We start from the raw sequence: 21,129 nt of genomic DNA on the forward strand, positions 1-21,129 counted from the left end.
CTTTATATCAAATTCTGCATATAAATATATTTCTCCCTGTTCATGTTCATTTAGTGAAAAGCAGTAATTTCTATTGTCTCTTTTGTCTTCCATTTTGCCTAGACTGTAACGTGAGTGTGAATGTGATTTTGTCTTTTAGTTTGGAAATAAGGTGGTGGCCAATGTGGCCTGTGACATCTTTCAGCTACTGATTTCTCACTGGCAGCACTTACAGAGGCTGGAACTGTCCCTTCCCAAAAGAATTATAGAGGTATGAAGCATCTTCATCAGCTTGATGCATCTGTTGTTCGTATTGTGCAAGTGACGCCTGATTGATCTCTGCTTTTCTTCTGTTGTAGATTTTTGTAGCAACCATAGCATTTCTTCTGCCCAGTGCTGAACACTCAACAGTTGAGGCAGATAAAAAGGTAAGCAAAGCAAGACGGAGAGTCTTTATTTAGACCTCTGTTTGTGTAAGCGGTGTTGGACATGGGAATTCAGAATGAGCAGCACATGGCACTTCAGTCAGCTCTCGGTTATTCTGTCTCTCTGCTCGTTGTTCCATCCTTCCTAACAGCTTGTCTTTGGCAGGTTTATTGATTGTTTTGTAGCGGTGTCATGAGTGTGCTAAATGAATGCTTTCTCCGTGTGTTCTAGTTAATGGTGTCTCTACTGCTGTGCCTGCTGGACTGGTGCATGGCCGTACCTCTCTCCATCCTACTGGAGCCCATCACTATGCCTGTGCTGGACGACCCCTCCTCACAGAAAGCCCCTCTTCTCGACTACATTTACAGGGTGGGTACAGGCCTCAGGAACTTTCATTAGGAAGAGATTACGATTTAAAAAACAAAACAAAAACAATTTTTGCTGTGCTTGTTTGTAGGGATGCACAATTTTGTGATTATATATCAATTTGGCTGTATAATAATAACAATAAATATAAAAATTACTAAATAAAAGCAATAAGAAATATTACTATTGTAGTATTTCACTCTAAAATAAAAACATTGAAGAAAAATAATATCATTTTATTTTACATTACTACTGCAAATATGTATGGCTGTCTTAATTAAAACAAACACTAGTTTGATTGCTCTGTTAATGTGGTTCATTTGAATAAGTAGAAATGTTGCCAATCCGAGCCCGGGTACGCACCAACCCCCCTGAAAAGGTGGGTTTCTCTCCACTTCCATTGGAACTCTGATGAAATATGAACGCAGCATGGACCAAAAACATCTAAATGATCGGAAACCAGGACGTGATGTCATAAGATGCGACCCTAAAAAGGACAGAATGCTCAAGCATTCTCGTCATAGGAGCAATGTTGCCCATTACTGTTCGGTACAAGCACCGGAAACACTGTATCCTTGCAGAAGATCTTGGTTTTGTGCATAGCGGAGGAATTCCTGGCACTGTTTTGACTCCTTTACACATTTTATAAGCTCTTTACAAGTTTTAAGCTGGTAAAAATACCATTGTTTGTACACGCATACAACAAGTGCATTTTTACAGGAGCCCTTAAAGTTTGTCTTTTGTTGATAAGCGCTTCTTATTACAAGTATAGGAAGATGATTGGCGCGTGTTGTGTTCACAAATGCACGTTATGGTGACCCGAACACAGAGCAGATGCAGAGATCGTGTGGAGCAGCATTTACTGTGAAAAATCACACAGACAGATCATGAGCTGCTCATGTGGAAGTACACAGTGCCGCGTTTGTGCTGAAACACAGCACATATATGAGAAATATCACATCCATTACGCACTAATGGACTCTTTCTCAATACCAAATGCAACATATTATTTATATAAAATAATATTTATATACAAAAGCAGTGCTCGACAGGATGTAAGTTAAATATAGCCTTAATATTAAATTATTAATTTTAACATAGCCCAATTCGATTTAGTCAGAAACAAGTAATAGATTAATAAGACCAAAGATTGCCCATTTTATGTGCCTTATGTTTAATCTCATGTTTAACCACTACAAGCCGAAATTAAGCTGTTCTCGGCGGGTACACAAGCACTGAATGGCCGCTGACGGCCCTGAGCTCGCATCTCCAAAAATGTCTAAACAAATTGTAAAATAGGCGCTATAATTAAATATGAGTCATATTTCAGGTCTAAACAATTACATTCTCGCCCAAAAACTCTGCGTGGTACAACAAGTGTAGTATTTGTAAAAAAAAATTTGGTGAATTTGCTCCTCCTCCATGACAGTCGCTTCAAGCGGAGTGGTTCAAACGGTGTAAAGGTAGAAGTGCTGTTATCACTAGAATATCACACGGCTCTCAGATTCGAGAACCAGAAAAAACTGTTGTAAATTTATTTATTTAAATCACAGCCTTTATAATTTGATAATCGCACTAAGCCATATTGCAATTTTGGTTTTATTTTGATTAATCGTGCAGCCCTACAAGAGTGACTGTTACTCGAGTTTGTTACTTGAATTAAAGCAGAAATCTTTCTGTGTGTGTGTGTGCATGTTATGTTCTATTATAAATGCACTCGTCCCCTCACAGCTCATATTTAGTCATCAGACACTAATGAGAGGGCATTGAGGGGCACAGAATAAATGAGATATTAGTCCCGGGCTGTTGTGCAGATGCAGACAGACACGGACCTTTGTGCAGATGTCATGCTCCCAGAAAAAAATGGCCAAATTATTTAAATGTCCCATTGTTGGATTGATAAGCACACCAATGAATGCCAAACTCAAGAATTCGGTTCATCATCATATGAGAGAAAATGCACCTGCTGCAAAGGGGAAAAGGAAGAATAAATGTCCTTTGTTTTCCTCTGCACTCGTTTGACTGTTAATCATTTTCTGCTAGTTATTATATGCTCAGTGGGATTACTTCAATCTCCCATTTGTCAGAGCTGAATAGCATCTAACACGAGCACATGTACATAACCCTCACCAGGACAGCACACCAATACTCTTGTTTTCGAGTGTCATGTCTCAGTTAAGAACAAGAAATTATGATTAGCATCTCAAGTGCCACTTAAAAAAATGTATAAACTAATGAAAATCACACTGAATCCTCAGAACCAGTAAATCCTTTAAATTTTCCTGAATTTGTTTTGTTTTTCTCTCCTCTCGTCACTAAGTGATGGCTTTATACTACGTCGGTTTGATTTTCTACTTTATCTAACAGGAAAAGCAATCAGTTTATGGCTGAGGTATCGCAGCACTCCGCAGTCAGTATGTGAGGGATAGAAGTTAAGTTGGTTGTACCTTAGTCAAGTCAAGTCACCTTTATTTATAGTGCTTACAATTGGATAGTTTCAAAGCAGCTTAATAGAAATAAACAGGAATCAACAGGAATAAATAAGCAAATAAAACAGGGCTGTCTTCAGCAAGCTCAATTCAATTTAAGTTATTTCTCATCCAGTAGTCAGTGTAGTCAAACTGATATTATTACTGAATATATGTGTAATTTAAACCCCACCTAAGCAAGCCAAGCCAGTTGCAAAGTACCTTAGTGTTGGAAACATTGAAAATCCAATTTTAAAAAAAATCTAGTGGTCAAAAAGCACTTAACGTATTTCTGCCCCCACAGGTAAACATGGCCTGACTAAAGTCCGTCGTACGATTTGGTCCGTTACTGATTTACATCCATCACACCATTAAATGACCTGTATCCTCTGATATATCAGCAGTTTCCAGTTGAGTCAGATGGCACTAATAGCTCTATGGTGGTCATTATGTGGCAAATCAAAGTTCTGTGGTTTTATTTTTAGGTATTTTTACAACATGAATTTATATCAGATCATGTTTATGTACCTTATGTTGTCGTTGTTTGCTGCGTCAGTGTGGTGTTTGAGAATGAGCCAAGGGATAAAGCCTTAATTAAATCAAACAGAGCAAACCTGTTCAGGCACTATGATAAACTGTGCTGGACCGTGTCTTATCTTCTACAGCCAATAGAGCCATGGCCATCTGTTTCTGCACATCGATACACTACCATATCACAGGAGAAATAGATTATTAGCCCATAAAGCCCCTCTCATTGGGTTTCCTGGCTTAGCATTGTAAATATCGTACCATCTCCATATGGTGGCCCTGCAGCACTCCACCACACCGTCTGGGTGTAACAACAATGTTTCAATCTATTAAAGATTTCTTTTTAATGCATCTCAGTGGTGTGCCAAGAAGATAAAGTTATTGATCATAACAGAGCTCGCTATTTGAAAATTAATCTCATTAGATTTAAAAAAAAAAAAAAAGACACTAGATCTAAACAATGAGCAATCATGCATTGCATTGTGCTTTTTTTCTGACAACATGACAGGAGAGAAAGCTGCTCAATATTGAATAAATAATCCTTGTAATCGCACTTTTTTTCTGAAGGTGTTCCCCAGGGTTCTGTATTAGGCCCACAAAAGCTTTCTTCTTTATTTTGTTTAGTCATTCTTTCTGTGGCGTATCACTGGTATACTTAATTCACTGTTCTGCTGTCTTAGGTGCTGCACACTTGTGTATCAGGGTCTAACCTGCACACTCAACAAAGTCACTACCTCCTCAGCCTTGCTGATCTGTCGACAGACTACGAACCCTTCCTTACTCTAGGCAATGTCAAGAGCTTTGAACCACCCCCCATACACAATGTCATGGGAGACTTTGGAAATCTCCTCACTGTGGCTGAAGGTAAGGACTTGAACATTAATGCTTTCTCAAGGAACATGCCCTAAAATCAAAAGAAAATTTTTCCAAATTAAATGCTTTTGTAAAATATTTAAATTTATTTATACACAAGTATTTGTTATACTTAATTTATTTCTAATGGTCCCCAAAAAATTCTCTATATTAACCATATTTCGATTTTTTATTTTGTTACATCATATTTATCAGTTTTTGCTACACGTCAACACAAGTCTTTAATATCCATAATGTAAGGGCAAATTTACCAAATTTATGTAAACTTTTTAATCAGAAATTGTGAAACTGCTGCATCTGCCTTGAAAAGCAAAGAAAATACAAAAAGGGATGTTTTTAATTTGTCCTTTGAGTTTATACTGAGCTCTCGTGAATCATATTAGAGTAAATGTAGCACAATGTGAAATGAAATAGAATTTTAAAGAGGTGTGCATTAGTTCCCTCATCCACTCAAAGCAAGCCCATTTAAGCCAATTATTAAAGAAATCATTTTTTTCCTCCTCCGACCTTGCTTTATCCATTAGGCAATATTTCTTGTGTGTTCTCTACCTTGGCATGTCATCAAATGTCATCTGTTTTTGGGCTTTTGGCTGTTGGGGAGGGGGGGGGGGGGGGTTCTGTTTTTTCCTCTTCCAACAGGGATGCCTTTTATGCCAGTACATTTATATCTTTGGAGTAGAGGAAGAAAAAGACTGCTGGCTTTTGCAACGCAAACATCTCTATCCATTGACATGCCTTTTATATCTCCGCGTACGGAAAAAAAACAAACAACCTCAGCCAAAGAGCAACTCATAAGCAATATCCCAGTACCTAGCTCATATTGATTAGTTCACTTCAAAGCTCTGTGCATCCCTAATGCAACTTGCTCGTCTTTGCAAAGAGCTTTTTCCACTTTGATGGGGATGATGGTATTGATAGCACTGTCACAATGTGAGCACTTCGTTTTTTTCCCCTCCTGTCTCTCTCATCTTAATCTTAATATCCACTAATGACAACACTAGATTTCTCACTTGGAGAGGTGTTCAGCATTCAGAGGACTTTAATTCATAGTGCTTGCAGAGCCCTATTCACTCATCACGAAAGGTGTGATGCTCATTAGTGCAGCCCTTTGAGTCTGTTTTAGGAGACTGAATAGATATTTTAAAGGTGTCTGTGTGGACACCCATATAGATGGTGCAAACGTGGGAAAACTGCCTCCATTGGTCATGACAGCTAAAAGCCAGTATACCAGCTAGCTTTTGAGGAAGAGAAAATACAGTCAGCCGATCATTATTGCAAAATTCTGACAGGGTGATCATGACCCTAAAAAAGTCAGTTATACAACGTCAAAATTCTGGTTGTATTTTTAAATCAGAATCAGGTATTACAAAGAGATTTGTAATAGTTTGTGGTACTGATTTTACATTATCAGGAATGTACAGTGTGACAAAAAATCGGTTTGTGCAATGAATAAATTAATAAATGGTTAAAATGGCCAAATTACAGCAAACCTCAAAATGGCCAAATATTGGCCAACTAATTGGCATGAACGTCGATTTACCAACAGAATAACGCAATAGTCCTATCAGAATCACATATCCCAGAGAGTCATGTAATATAAGAGGGTGATGGGCATATTTCTACATAACAGTGATGGGGGAATAACTTTTTTGTTTTTTTCATTCAAAGGGATAGTTCACCTAAAAATTATTTCATTATTTACCAACCCTTATGTCATTACAAACCCATAAGACTTTTGTTCATATTGGAAACAGAAATAAAGATCCCTCCATTGAAAGTTCATGTACCACAATGACACATCTAAAGGTAGGATGTTCTACAGACATCATAAAAGTAATCCATATGAATCAAGCCGTTTAATCCAAGTCTTCTGAAAAGACATGTTCATGTGATGAACAAACACATATATATATATATATATATATACAGAAGCTCAAAAGTGCTGGCTTGATGAAGTTTGTTCTTGCATGTCAAGCAAGTAGTGTTGAGCTTCCTTTTACCAAATTCGATGTACTTTATGTATCTGCATTGATCAATGTTTATATGCAAATAAAAGCTTAAATTAAATCTGTTCTTCATATATAAAGCGGTCGTGTCTCATCAGAAGACTTGTGATGTTTACCTGGATGTTATGTTTATGGTACCAAAGATGGCATCAAAGTTTTGGTTACAAGCCTTTAATCAAGGGATAGACATCTGTCAGTTTTTATTTTAACATCTTCATTGGTGTTTCGAAGATGAACAAAAGTCTGATGTATTCATTTAAATATAATTTAAGGAATTGGCTTCATGATGATCAACAATGCCAACAGTGATGTTGTTTTTGCATCCATAAAGAGACTCTATTAATATTATAATTTTATTATCTTAGTGTATTATATGTGGCCATTTTCTGTATTGTACCCTTATTTTTGTTCTCTCCCTCTTTTTATTCTTTTCTGCCTAATAACACCAGGCAAAATGGGTGCTGATGAGAATTAGCCTTTTGACTAACTCGGGTACATTAACATTTATTTGAATATTTATTAATGTTCAGTGTCCCTTTTTAAATAAATAAAACGAACTGATGACACAATTTAAATTTTTGGGTGAACTAATCCTTTGAGTATACCTGTTTTCTAATTTACTAAACAAAAGTCGTTTGATATTCCAGAAAAGAAAAGGAGAAGCATGGAGTTGATTCCCCTGACTGCTCGGATGGTAATGACACACCTGGTCAATCATTTGGGACACCATCCTCTCAGCGGCGGCCCAGCCCTCTTAAACAGCCTAGTCAGTGAGAACCACGATAACCCCTACGTAGAGTCTTCCGAACTCTCCTCTGAAGTCTTCAAAAGCCCCAATCTACAGCTCTTTGTCTTCAATGACAGCACACTAGTCTCATACCTTCAGATCCCCTCTGATAATTCCAGCACGGCCGCAGTAAGTGCCAACCCAAGGGATCATTCCTCTGAAGTCCGCGTCATTGTCAGGGACATCTCTGGAAAGTACTCGTGGGACGGCGGCGTTCTCTTCTGCACTTTGGATGGAACTGGCTTGAGTTCCATTGTCAGCAGAGATCAGTTGTCACATGACACCGGTCGCTCTGAAAAGCTGAGCTCCGTTCGCTCCAGTAATTGCTCCTCTGAGTTGGAAATGGAGGATGGTGTGGATGTGTTGGACCAGCTACTGGAAGACCTCGGCCACAGCAGCCCTGAGTGCCTGCCTGAACCCCAGCTGAGGCTCACCCAACCACCATCTCCACCCATGGGCATGAACCCTGAGATGGAAGGGCTCATCATGGATGCCATCCACAGACAGACGAAGCAAGAGGATGAGGAGCTGATGCGGAGACAGAGTGAAGACCCCAGCATCAGAGCAGAGAGACAGAGAGAGCCCACACACCAGGAGCCAAAATCACCATTTTACCTCTGCAGACTTCTCCTCAACGACCTGGGCATGAACTCATGGGATCGCAGGTACAATATTTCATGGAAGTTGCTGGAAAATAATGAACTTTCACAGTAAACATTCTTAAATAAATAGTACATCACAAGATGGAAATTCAGTCATTTATTCACCCACTTGCAAAACTGCTCTTTTCCACATCATTGGACATTGGTTCTCAAGGCCTGAAATACTCAAGCAAAGTGTTTTTGTTTTTTTGTTCTTCGCTTAGTGGTAAAACATGGTTCCTGTTCGTTCTTAAAAAAATAAGTTTTAACAAATTCAAGGCCATAAAATTCTTAAATATCTTAAATGGTATAAGAAATGTCTTAATTGTAATTTCAAGAGGACTTAAATTTGAGTATTTCAGAAAGTCCCGCCCACACTCCCTCTCCAGCAGACTCAATAGCAAGCACAGCTGTCAATCATGACATTACACCACGTTTTTATAGCATCTTATAACTTACTTAAATCAAACTTGCTGGAAAAATGGACATATGTCTTTGTGGGGGGGTTGTGATCGAAATGCTTTGGCTTCACTTTTCAGGATGTGTACGGCACACTTGGTGTTTATTTCAATTTGCTTTTTTTGTTTAGACCATTACAAAAATTGACCCATTTTTTACGCAGCATACACGCTGTGTTGTAAATGTTAACCGGTGGATTGACCAGAATCTAATGTGCATTCAGAAAGATCTTACTGACCCCAAACTTTTGAACAATAGTGTATTTAAGTAACAAACACAGACAGAACGCTAGTCACTAGAAACACTAGAGTCTATCTTTCCTCTCCAGAGCATCCTGTTTGTTCTGGAACTAAAAGAGTTCTCTTAAGGCTAATTGCCTGTCTCATCCAACAATATTACTAGAATTGAACCGATGTGGTTTTGTAAGAAAACTATCCATAAATAGAACTTTACAAATTGTAATCACTAGCTTCCAGTAACATCCGTCTGCATGTTCACGAGAGAGTCGAGAGTTGTTTCGGCGTATGAGGTAGGATGTAGGAGGTAGTGTAAGCTTAAGTGAGAGTAGACATCTCTCGCGGTTCAAACAAATAGGGCTGGGCAACAAACTCAAGCTTCTCCGACATTTCTCTTTTAAAATTCAAATTTTAGACTTCTAATTCGTAACCGGTGTTTTGTTTTGCTCTATCCTCTGCGCTTCTGCGTTCGTCAATACGTCATGCGTCGGGTCAAAGTTCACTCTTCTGCCAAAACTAGACTTGTGAATGGAATCTAGTGATTATAGTTTATGAAGTTATCAATATGGATATTTTTCTTACAAAAATGCCTTGCTTCACTTCAGAAGGCCTTTATTAACCCCCTGGAGAAGTATAGATTACTTAATATGATGGATGGATGTGCTATTTTGGGCTTAAAAACCTCAGTTGCTATTTACTCCCATTATAAAGTTTGGAAGAACCAGAATATTTTTAATACAACTCCAATTGTGTTTGGCTAAAAGAAGAAAGTCCTATACACATAGGATAGTTTGAAGTTGAATAAATTATGGGATCATTTTTATTCTTGGGTGAACTAACCCTTTAATTGTCCAAACCATGTCACACTGCCTGTTGGGATCGATTCAACAAAACATAGGCACATAGGAAAACATAGGAATCAACCTGCATGCTGTACTTCTAGTTGGCCTGGACATTGGTTGCCGTGGGATAGGAGAAAAGATTTTAACATTAAAAAAATATTTACTTTTGTCTCACCATTTATCTTTTGGAAAGTCTTATGATGTTCCATTTTCGTTTCTCTTTATAGAAAGAGCTTTCATCTGCTAAAGAAGAACTCCAAGCTCTTGAGAGAGCTCAAAAATTTGGACTCAAGGCAGTGGTAAGGGTTTCTGCTTCAGAATGTCTGGAAACAAGATGGAAACATCTGATGTTCATGCATTAAAGTTTCCTACAAATAATCACACACCAAGTAAATCAATGACATGAAAACTGAATTATATCTTAACTTCTTTCTGACTCTTCTGCACTTAATGTTAAAAATCAGCAGCAAACAACAGCATGCATTTGGAGAGCTCTATCAAGCAGCCTAATGCCAGTCTGCAGAGAGTGGCTAAATCCTTTAAAAGCACTATTAAGGAGACATGTCTTAAGAACACTCTCAGATACTCCGCTCCTCACAGCCTAATCCTGCCCACGTCTGGCTGATCACAGATCCACACTTCTCAGCCAACAGCGATCAATAGGCACTCAGAGTGGCTAATTACAGAGGCTTATTAAAGAATACCCCCAGGATCGGGCCACCGTTTCCCTCTGCAGTCATAGCCGGCCCACTCATGGCAACCGCTGACTGAGCATGCCAAACATCACACTGCAAGGGCATGAGGCTTCCTTAGCAACACTGCTCAAAGAGGGACACACTGCTCACACATACACAGCGCATACCAATATTGTATTTATTAGCCAATAGCTGTGAAGTTACAATATACAAGTATTTAGCAAAAGCTTATATATATGTTTGAGTATATATTTATATATATTGAGTGTGTGTGTGTGTATGTATGTATGTATGTATGTATGTATGTATATATATATATATATATATATATATATATATATATATATATATATATATATATATATATATATATATATATATATATATATATATATATATATATATATGTATATGTATATAATGTACACACACATAATATATATGTCCTATTACTTGACTACATTTTTTAATGAAATTACACCACAACTGCTCTTTACGGAGAGCACTATTAAAATTAACAATTATGAAATATTAATTCAACAAAAGCATCATATTTAACTGTGTTCCACATTTTGCGCTCAATATCATATAACACAATATTATCATATATATATATAATGCTGCAGGATTTTATGTTGTAACATTATGCTAAAAAGTGTTTTTTTTTTTTTTGTTTGTTTGTTTTTTACATCAATCTAAGACAAAATTATAGTTAACTAAAACTAAACAAAGACCTTTTTGGGTCAAAATGTTGTCTATTTTAATAGATTGATATTTGGGAGCAACAGTGGCGGTGTGCCGTTTTTTGTTTATTTTTAACTAAAACTAAAGCCATAAACTTATTAACACTTTAATTTAGGGTCCATTTCTCACTATTAACTAGTTGCTTATTAGCATGCATATTACTAGGATATTGGCTGTTTATTAGTACTTGTACTTTCTACATCCCTTAATCCTACCCAATACCTAAACTTAACTACTTAACCAACCTAAACTTAAAAACTATAATAGTATCCCAATGATGCTAAAATAACACTAATCTAAACTTCATGCATCATAATGACAAAGCAAAACCAGATTTGTGATAACTTTGATTTAAGTTTATTAAAAAGAAGAAAAAAAAATCTCATTGAGACCCAATGTTAGGATACTTTGCAATTGTAGCTCAGGTGTATCCCATTCTTCTGGATCATCTTTGATTACATACACTGAGCACATTAAATATGGTGTTACAACTTTCTGCACAATGTCAGTTCATCTTGTGTGTTTTTGTTTCCAGTCGAGAGACGCACAAGATTGCCGTGTTCTATATTGGAGAAGGCCAAGAGGACAAATTCTCCATTCTGTCCAACACCGAGGGCAGTCAGGCTTATGAGGACTTTGTCTCTGGGCTGGGATGGGAGGTGAAATAACACATACGATCCACTTATTGAGTGTATAGTGAGCCCTGTGACTATGTCAGAGCATCAGGAAGTCTCTCTCTTTCAGGTGAATCTGGCCACTCACTGTGGCTTTATGGGTGGTTTGCAGAGAAATGGCAGCACAGGTAGCACAGCGCCATACTACGCCACTTCTAACGTGGAGGTCATCTTCCATGTGTCGACTCGCATGCCTTCTGACTCTGATGACTCCATCACCAAAAAGGTAATTCCTCATTTCCTGCTTGACAAGGCCCATACACATTTAAAAGAAACCATTATGGTTTTTGATGAGTGATTTACACAAGACACGGGTATACATTTGTCATTTATCAGTATCATAAATTACATCACTGCTTGGTCAAACATTCCAGTCACATTCACAGAGGAAATGAGAAAGAAAAAAGTGCATGGTCTTTGGTTTTGAAATGACCTTCCGTTAAACCATGCCCTCTTAGTCACTGTTGCTATCATTATCAAGCTTTCCTATTGGTGTTTGTTCCGCCATTGTCAAGCAGCAAGAGAGAAGCAATCAAATCGAGTGAAAACTGAGTGCATTTGTAATCTAGTAATCATATCTAGTTGCCAGAATTGTCTCAAGTAAGCCATGGAAGTCTGCAAACTGGACAAAGAAATGTATGACGAAGCATATTTATTTGAAAACGCTTGACGAGTAAAATAAGTGAAATATCTCTATGAGCACATTGCTTTAAAATTAAAAGCAACACAAATCAAAGGACTATGTCTGCTCACACATTTGTAAAAAAGTCAATCAACAAATGCATATATGTCAAAAATGTATACATGTATTTATTATTGGAAATGTGAGGGTCAGGGCCGATAACCTCTGACACGTAGCTCAGTTGGTTAGTCACTTCTAATTGCGGCCCTTTTTCACTCTTCCTCTTCATTTCCATGTCAAATCTCACTGCTGTCTTGTTCGAATAAAGACAAAAACTAATAATAATAAATCACACATTTTTCTATTATTAATCATGATTAATCACGCCTAACATTAAAGCCTTAAATAAATTTTTATATTGTAATACTTTTTTTTTTTTTTTACATTGAATCTCAAAAATAATGTAGAAACAACATAAAGACAGTATATTTTAAGTATTTGTTTAATTGCATCTTTTTACTAAGCACTAAAGGCCAGAATCACTGATACCTCTATTGGATTTTTTTTTCTCAATTTTAGCCATTAATTACAGCTGTTATACATTACTGTATAATTGAAAGCTATCAATTTTAACTTAAAAACAGAAAAAAAAAAAAAAAAAATTTAACTCTGAACAGAATCGTTATTTTAACTTTTTCTGTTCATGCATTCGTTCTGTAACATTACAGTTCTGAAAACGGTTTGATTGGGAAAAAAATACCAGTAATGTAATTGTATTACAATTTATTTATTTTTTGCCTATACTTTATACCAGAGCTTGAATTGAACTTTATACTAAATAGCTTTATAACTATTTCTAACTAGAGCTTGTGACTTAACCTCACTGTAACTCCAGTGGATCCTCAAACTGTCGGCAAAACCTCATACAGTAGCTCCGCCCACCTCAATCGTGAATGAAGTGCATATACAGAAATATACAGAAATTGAATAGTCAAACACAGTCTTCACTACATAAATTATTACATAAATTAATCCTTATTAAAGCTACAAAAGTTATTCAGTCAAGAGCAGTAGGTGATTTTCTCTTTGTCTTTTGTTCTTTGATTAACATTAATGACAGCAGATTTATTAGGCAGTTGTCACTTTATGACCTGCCGCACATGACGAGGATCTGACACACATCCCATTTTTTCACTGCTCTTTACATTCATTTAACACATTTTAACTAATTTAAGACTGTGCTTACGAGGATAAGATGGGAATTTTGACATAATTTTGTTTTTTGTCCGTTCAAGCTGTCGGAAGTGGTATTCTGTGCACGCATTTCGGGTGTTTGTTCACATAGAGCCGCTTCTCAGACAGCACGCCAGTACAGATTTGAAGGTTTTTTGTGTGTGTTTGTCTTATCACGCTTGGTTTTATAGCACTTGAATGAATGATAGCGTGATCGCAGCCAAAGAATGACAGAGAAAATGGATGCTGCATTAATTAAACTTTAAAAAAAATGAATTGCATGTGTTAACGCATTAATTTTTACAGCTCTATATATATGTTTGCTTATCCCTAAAAAACACTTATTGAAACCATTTAATTCCGTTAAAAATGGTGATTTAATGATTGCACTTCGTTGTGCAGACTTGACAGCAGGTGAGTGACACTCATGTAAAGCGTGACTTTTGAACCGTGCTGCTGGTTGCACGGATCTGTCAGACTGCTGTGAGCTGCGAGACCGTGTCGTCAGCGAGGGAGCCGAGCATGTGCAGGTTTAGTAACAGCTCTCGGTCTCTGGACTCCTGTGCGCGCTGTGACCGGGGCCCCGATCAGCACATTAACTCACGCCGCAAGGGCCAAAGGCCTGCCGGATACCAGCAGGGCCCTGCTATCGAATTCCGCCTGTGTCGGCGGGATAGCGATCGACATGCGTTAGCAGGTTAACTCTGGCAAAATGAGCCGGTGGGAACCTGCTTAGTTTGAGCGCTCAATCCGATCATGCGCAGGCCTGCAGAGAGAAAAATTCATCAGGCTCCCGGACATTGAAGCCTCTCACCGTCAGAGCTCACATTAGCCCATCTCAGCCACACTCCGCTTCCTCCGTTAGGTGAAGGGAGGGAGCGTGTGTGCCGCGAGCCATGCTCGATTCATTTTGGACATCAGGCCCCGTAATTGCCGCGCTCCCTCTCTGGCAGCGAGAGAGGGCGACTGTTGGGCGGCACGTGTTTGGGGAGGGGTGAAAGGGCTGTTTTATCAGCCACAGGCAGACAGGAAGTAACTCCTCTAATTTGCAAATGCAACTTTCAGAGGTAGTGAGAGAAAGGAGGGGTGAAGAAACGACAGCGAGGAAAACAGAGGGGGGAAAAGAGAAGAATTCCTGAATCCAATTGAGTGCTGGGGGGCAGAACGGAGCAGAGCAGCTGGCCAGGCTAGTAATGCAGTTACTGGGAGGGTGTTTCCATGCGAGGCCCGGTGTCAGGAGGCACACACACACACACACACACACTCTTTTGTTTCCGAGGGAGGGACGCTGCTTCTTTACAAGGCAGCATTTAAGCTTCAGGGCATCTCTTGCTCTGCTCAGCGTCTGTGTGTTTACAATCTATGTACACTGAAAAAAAATTAAATAAAGATTATTGGAGTACGTTTTACAAGAAAATATTATTTCTGTCTTTCAACTTCAAAATTTCACGTTTAATTCAATGTGTTGCTGATGCTTCGTAATTTTTGTGAAATTTACTAGTAATTTCTGAGTGAATTGTTTCTACACCAGTTTGTTTTGTTTTTTTGTTTTTTGTTTTTCCCAGTGTAAATCTTATCCTCTATCCAACATATGGCTACTAATATCCTCATATTTTCATTTTTGCTAATGCAAATGCCACTATTTCTTTAGTATTAATGTATACCATTAAAGGAACACTCCACTTTTTTTGAAAATAGGCTAATTTTCTAACTCCCCTAGAGTTAAACAGTTGATTTCTACCGTTTTCGAATCCATTCAGCCGATCTCTGGGTCTGGCAGCACCACTTTTAGCATAGCTTAGCATAGTTCATTGAATCTGATTAGACCGTTAGCATCGCGCTCAAAAAAGAACAAAGAGTTTCAATATTTTTCCTATTTAAAACTTGACTCTTCTGTAGTTACATCATGTACTAAGACCAATGGAAAATTAAAAGTTGTGATTTTCTAGGCTGATATGGCTAGGAACTATACTCTCATTCTGGCGTAATAATCAAGGAACTTTGCTGCCGTACCATGGCTGCAGCAGGAGCAATGATATTACACAGCATCTCTCACAAATGTCTCCATGTTTGCAAGGCACACTCCCTGTGCAGGGCAGGGGGTCACAGGCGCTGCGTAATATCATTGCGCCTGCTGCACCCAATGGCACCCATTGCACTTCTACAGGCTCACGGTTTCAGAGCAGTTCACAATCAATGAATACCATGCATTAATGCCAAGCGATCGCTTATGATCTAATTATTTTTTTTACAAGTTATGACAATGTCTACTTTTTTTCTATTATGCTAATATGGTTGTAATATGGACTGTGCATTTTATCTCACTCATCATTTTGAATGAGCAGCTGAAAGTAGTAAAGCATTGACATTTCAAAATAAGAGTACCATGGTATTTCAATCTTGTTTATAATTAAAAGTCTCTTTTTTTTTTTTTTTTTTGGTATTTTGGTTAGACAGTAAACTGCATCTGGCATTTTAACAAACTCTTGTTGCTTCTCTCTTGGCCTAAACTGAGAACATTATTTAACACATTCAGTATATACATTCCAAAAAAGTTGGGACAGGTAGCAATAAGAGGCCCTAAAAGTTAAATGTACATATAAGGAACAGCTGGAGGACCAATTTGCAACTTATTAGGTCAATTGGCAACATGATTGGGTATAAAAAGAGCCTCTCGAGTGGCAGTGTCTCTCAGAAGTCAAGATGGGCAGAGGATCACCAATTCCCCCAATGCTGTGGCGAAAAATAGTGGAGCAATATCAGAAAGGAGTTTCTCATAGAAAAATTGGAAAGAGTTTGAAGTTATCATTATCTACAGTGCATAATATCATCCAAAGATTCAGAGAATCTGGAACACTCTCTGTGCGTAAGGGTCAAGGCCGGAAAACCATACTGGAAGCCCCGTGATCTTCAGGCCCTTAGACGGCACTGCATCACATACAGGAATGCTACTGTAATGGAAATCACAACATGGGCTCAGGAATACTTCCAGAAATCATTGTCAGTGAACACAATCCACCGTGCCATTTGCCGGCTAAAACTCTATAGGTCAAAAAAGAAGCCATATCTAAACACGATCCACAAGTGCTTGCATTTTCTCTGGGCCAAGGCTCATTTAAAATGGACTGTGGCAAAGTGGAAAACTGTTCTGTGGTCAGACGAATCAAAATTTGAAGGTTTTTTTTTGGAAAACTGGGACGCCATGTCATCCGGACTAAAGAGGACAAGGACAACCCAAGTTGTTATCAGCGTTCAGTTCAGAAGCCTGCATCTCTGATGGTATGGGGTTGCATGAGTGCGTGTGGCATTGGCAGCTTACACATCTGGAAAGGCACCATCAATGCTGAAAGGTATATCCAAGTTCTAGAACAAGAAAACCATAGAAAACATTTGGCACATCATAAAGAGGAAGATGTGACAAAGAAGACCTAAGACAGTTGATCAACTAGAATGGAACTAGAATGGGACAACATTCCTATTCCTAAACTTGAGCAACTTGTCTCCTCAGTCCCCAGATGTTTGCAGACTGTTATAAAAAGAAGAGGGGATGCCACACAGTGGTAAACATGGCCTTGTTCCAACTTTTTTAAGATGTGTTGATGCTATGAAATTTAAAATCAACTTATTTTTCCCTTAAAATGATACATTTTCTCAGTTTAAACATTTGATATGTCATTTATGTTGTATTCTGAAAAAAAAATTGAAATTTGAAACCTCCACATCATTGCATTCTGTTTTTATTCACAATTTGTACAGTGTCCCAACTTTTTTGGAATCGGGTTTGTAGATTTCTATAGACTCGTATCATCACAATATTTTTTTATTCCTTTTTTTTTAAACATTATTATTGTATCAGCAAAATCCAATATCAGTCGACCTAAAATTTGTATGTATTTATATACTGATACTCACACCAATTTCAGTATATTTTGAATAAAACATGTCTTATTTTTAACTTACATTTACCCTCTTTTGAATGTGTGCCCCAGCCTGTTCAATCAAGTAAAAGATTCTTAGGGTGTTTTCACACTTGGCATGTTTGGTTCAATTAAAACGAACCCTGGTGCAATTGCTCCGTTAGTGCGGTTCATTTGAACATGTGTGAACGCTGCCATCCCAGCCCTGGTGCGCACCAAACAAGGGGACCGAGACTGCTGAAAAAATGGGTCTCGGTCCGCTTTCAAACGAACTCTGGTGTGGTTTGAATAATATATGAATGCAACACGGATCAAAGACATGTAAACGAACCAAAAACAGGTAGATGAGAACCTAAAAAGTACAGAATCCTCACGCATATCGGTTTGGTACAGGCGTCAGAACAGCGTCTCCTCACAGCAGATCTTTTGTGTGTGCTGCTTTGACTTCTTGACTCAAAATAGGCAATACGTCATAACGTCCCTGTGCCTTTAGGTTGTGCCTTTGTTTTGTTTTTGTTTTTTTGTCGTAAAACATCTTTGAATTAAAAAAAAACTCTTCAGATACCCTGATTAAACTTTAAAAAGTGCAAATAATCATGTCCAACACAGACAGGAATGATACTGCAAGTCATGTGGTTTAAGAAAAGCTGTACTATCACTGTAATTTTCATCTGGCGAGTGATAAAATGGGGGAAAAAAACCCAAAGCCTTTCATTGGTGGAATGACCTGAGCTATATCTAGAGACCAGCATATCAAAGGGTCTTAGGGACTCTTTTGGCTCGGGCCAGGAACAACCAACCATCCAGATACCCTAGCAACTGCGTAGAACATCTTAACAATGTGTAGCAACAGCATGACAACCACCCACAGCTCATTCACCAGCACTCTACTTCACCCTATTCTAAAGTTTGATTTTCTTAGAAGTCTGCAGTCTTTAACATCTGATCCCTTTCATTGAGAATGGCATCTGGTGTATGTGTACAATGTGTTGTGCATTTCCTCTCTTCCCCCAACCTGTTTACATGCCGCCAATTCTTCTGCTGACTCTCCAAATGGATCGGTATGCACCGACCCAATCAGCTTGTTGTGGATTTGTTTAATTTTAGCCCATTAGCATAATTAAGGGCTTATGGGGAAATGTGGTAATTGCATTTTTGGTGAAGAGGACATGTTTTGGTAATGGCTCATTAGGCATGGGTGCATCGGCAGATGTTTAACGACCCATTGACAGGAGCTCGCTTAAGGCCACACTGTTGCAGCGAAATGCTTCCAAGACTCCTCTTTTTTGATTACAGAGGTCACTTTAATTTCTCACCATTTTGATAATAGTCCACTTAATTGTTGTTAATTATTTGGAATGAAGTCTTTATGGTCTGTCTGCGCTGCTTCTGTTTTGTTTAGTGACGGAGACTGTGAATGAAAAATCATTTTTATCACATCATGTGTGCAATACTTTTTGTCATATATACATATATATATATATATATATATATATATAATATACGTTAACGCAGTTTTAACTTTTTTTAATATTTTCAATTTAACACATTAAAAATATTTAACACAATTAACGCAGCATCCATTTTTTCTGTCATAATTTGGCTAGCGTTGCATTATATGATCATGCTCTTATTCATGCAAATGCTTTTAAACCATTCAAGCGCCACAAGACAAACAAGAACGTGCAGTCTGTGAATGTCGTGTCTGTGTGACACACACATGACTCGCACACAAAAAGATGCACGCCAGTATCAAGTTCTCTTTCGCGCTTGAACAAACAATAACACACAGAATTATACTAAAATGGTCATTTTGTCAAGTATCTTCATAAGAGCAGTCTTAAATGAGTTAAATAACCTCTTAAATGAACTTGGAGTTGTGAGAAAGTGATATGTGTATCAGATCCATGTCATGTTCGATAGCGGCAGCTCTTAAAGTCACAGCAGCCTAATAAACCAGTTGCTGTGATGTCTGTCATTAATGTTAATTAAAGAACAAATGTAACAGAGAAAATTGTGCCTTTTAATATATTTAATTTATAATTTATGCAGTGAAAACTGTAAAGTGTTTGATAACTTTATTCAATTTCTATATATACCTGATACCCATTTTATAATAATAGGTTTATGTGAAGGTTGCTTTAAGTTCACTTAAAAGTATTTTTTTAAAGCCTAATAAATTTTGAAATTGATAGCTTTTAGTTATACTGTAATGTTAAATGTCTATAATTAAAAAGTGATACTGAACTTCATCCATAAAAAACTGACATTAAACATATATTTACAATATTCTGTCTTTAAGTTGATTCTGCATTAATTTGGAGAGTAACTGTGAAAATATTACAATATAACAATATTAAAAACTGTCTTTAATCACGATTAATTAGTTTTTTTTATATATATAGATTGACAGCACTATTGTTTTTTGTCAAATCTTGAACTGTAGTTTTTACAGTCAATTTAAAACTACAGTTCAATTTAGACATTTGGAGTTATTTCAAAACCATTTTGCTACTGAAACAGCAAGTAGGAACCAATTATTGAACCAATTAGGAATAAACAATATTTTGGCCAGATGATTACCGTTCAATATTAGGAAATGTTGAGAGTATTTGAAGATTATTTCCATTGCTTGATACCCATGCCCACTTGGTGATTAACAGAAGTTTTCATTCCGCCTGTCTGTTCCAAAATCTATTTAATTAAGTTTGAATAACTATTGAATTAATTTAGATTTAGCAGTAGGTTACCAGCTCTCTAGACATTTGTATCAGCATTGACCTATATCTGTTGAGTTCTAGAAACAATTTATACTCCTTCCTGAACTTAAAAGACTTTACAGGTTTGATAGTACCACATCTCTGAACCCATTGCTCTGATGTACATATCTCCTCATACTTACAGCATTGAACATTTATTGCAATAGGTTACTGCTGCTTCAACATTAGAACTACATATTAATCAGACTCTCAGCACCCATGTATTTCATGTTCCTTGCCAAAAATGAGCTTCTGAAAAATGCATTTCCTTCAACTGTATGTATATTTTTATGTAAAATGAAAATCTGTCCAATTTTCTGGCTAAAGTCAATTTGTTTAAATGATTGAAACATAATGAACCCAATTTCTCCAGCTCATTTGACTTCAGATTGAAAATTCCCAATATAATTTCAGGAGATGTTATGTACTAAAATAAATGTAGTCTTTTTCTTTCTGGAATTATTGTTGATCACTAAGAAAACATACATGTTTGTGAGCTTGAGTCGTACTTTATGTTTTTCTAAGAATTTGTTATTCTGTATTAATTCAAGATGTTTGCGCTGTACAAATGATTATCTGTGTTTGTTTTTCTCCGACATGAAGCCCTTGTGAGTTATATGACTAATGTTTACAATTTTTGTGTCAGATTTATTGATGCATTTTGCCTCTGGTTGGTCATAGCTTCGTCACTTGGGAAACGATGAAGTGCACATTGTGTGGTCGGAGCACACGCGGGATTACAGACGAGGAATCATTCCAACCGACTTCGGAGATGTCCTCATCATCATCTACCCGATGAAAAACCACATGTTCTTTGTTCAGATCATGAAAAAAACCCAGGTACGTCCCCCATCATGAAGATAATGACATTACG

The 21,129-nt window shown here is 37.5% G+C and overlaps 1 protein-coding gene across 4 annotated transcripts in view; it reads left to right on the forward strand.

Annotated features, from left to right (window-relative positions):
* ralgapa2 (Ral GTPase activating protein catalytic subunit alpha 2) overlaps positions 1-21,129 on the forward strand; it is a 212,939-nt gene that overhangs the window by 139,397 nt on the left and 52,413 nt on the right. For 3 of the 4 annotated variants that reach the window (XM_067368380.1, XM_067368382.1, XM_067368383.1), the window contains 9 exons: positions 140-250; positions 339-407; positions 637-774; positions 4,448-4,631; positions 7,294-8,098; positions 9,839-9,910; positions 11,586-11,709; positions 11,795-11,950; positions 20,937-21,095. In XM_067368380.1, coding sequence (XP_067224481.1) covers positions 140-250; positions 339-407; positions 637-774; positions 4,448-4,631; positions 7,294-8,098; positions 9,839-9,910; positions 11,586-11,709; positions 11,795-11,950; positions 20,937-21,095 — 1,818 coding nt within the window. Of the gene's footprint in view, positions 1-139; positions 251-338; positions 408-636; positions 775-4,447; positions 4,632-7,293; positions 8,099-9,838; positions 9,911-10,075; positions 10,384-11,585; positions 11,710-11,794; positions 11,951-20,936; positions 21,096-21,129 lie in introns of those variants that run through there. The other variant, XM_067368384.1, reaches the window with a different exon arrangement.

Source organism: Chanodichthys erythropterus, chromosome 18, assembly GCF_024489055.1.
Source record: "Chanodichthys erythropterus isolate Z2021 chromosome 18, ASM2448905v1, whole genome shotgun sequence".
Lineage (NCBI taxonomy): Eukaryota > Metazoa > Chordata > Actinopteri > Cypriniformes > Xenocyprididae > Chanodichthys > Chanodichthys erythropterus.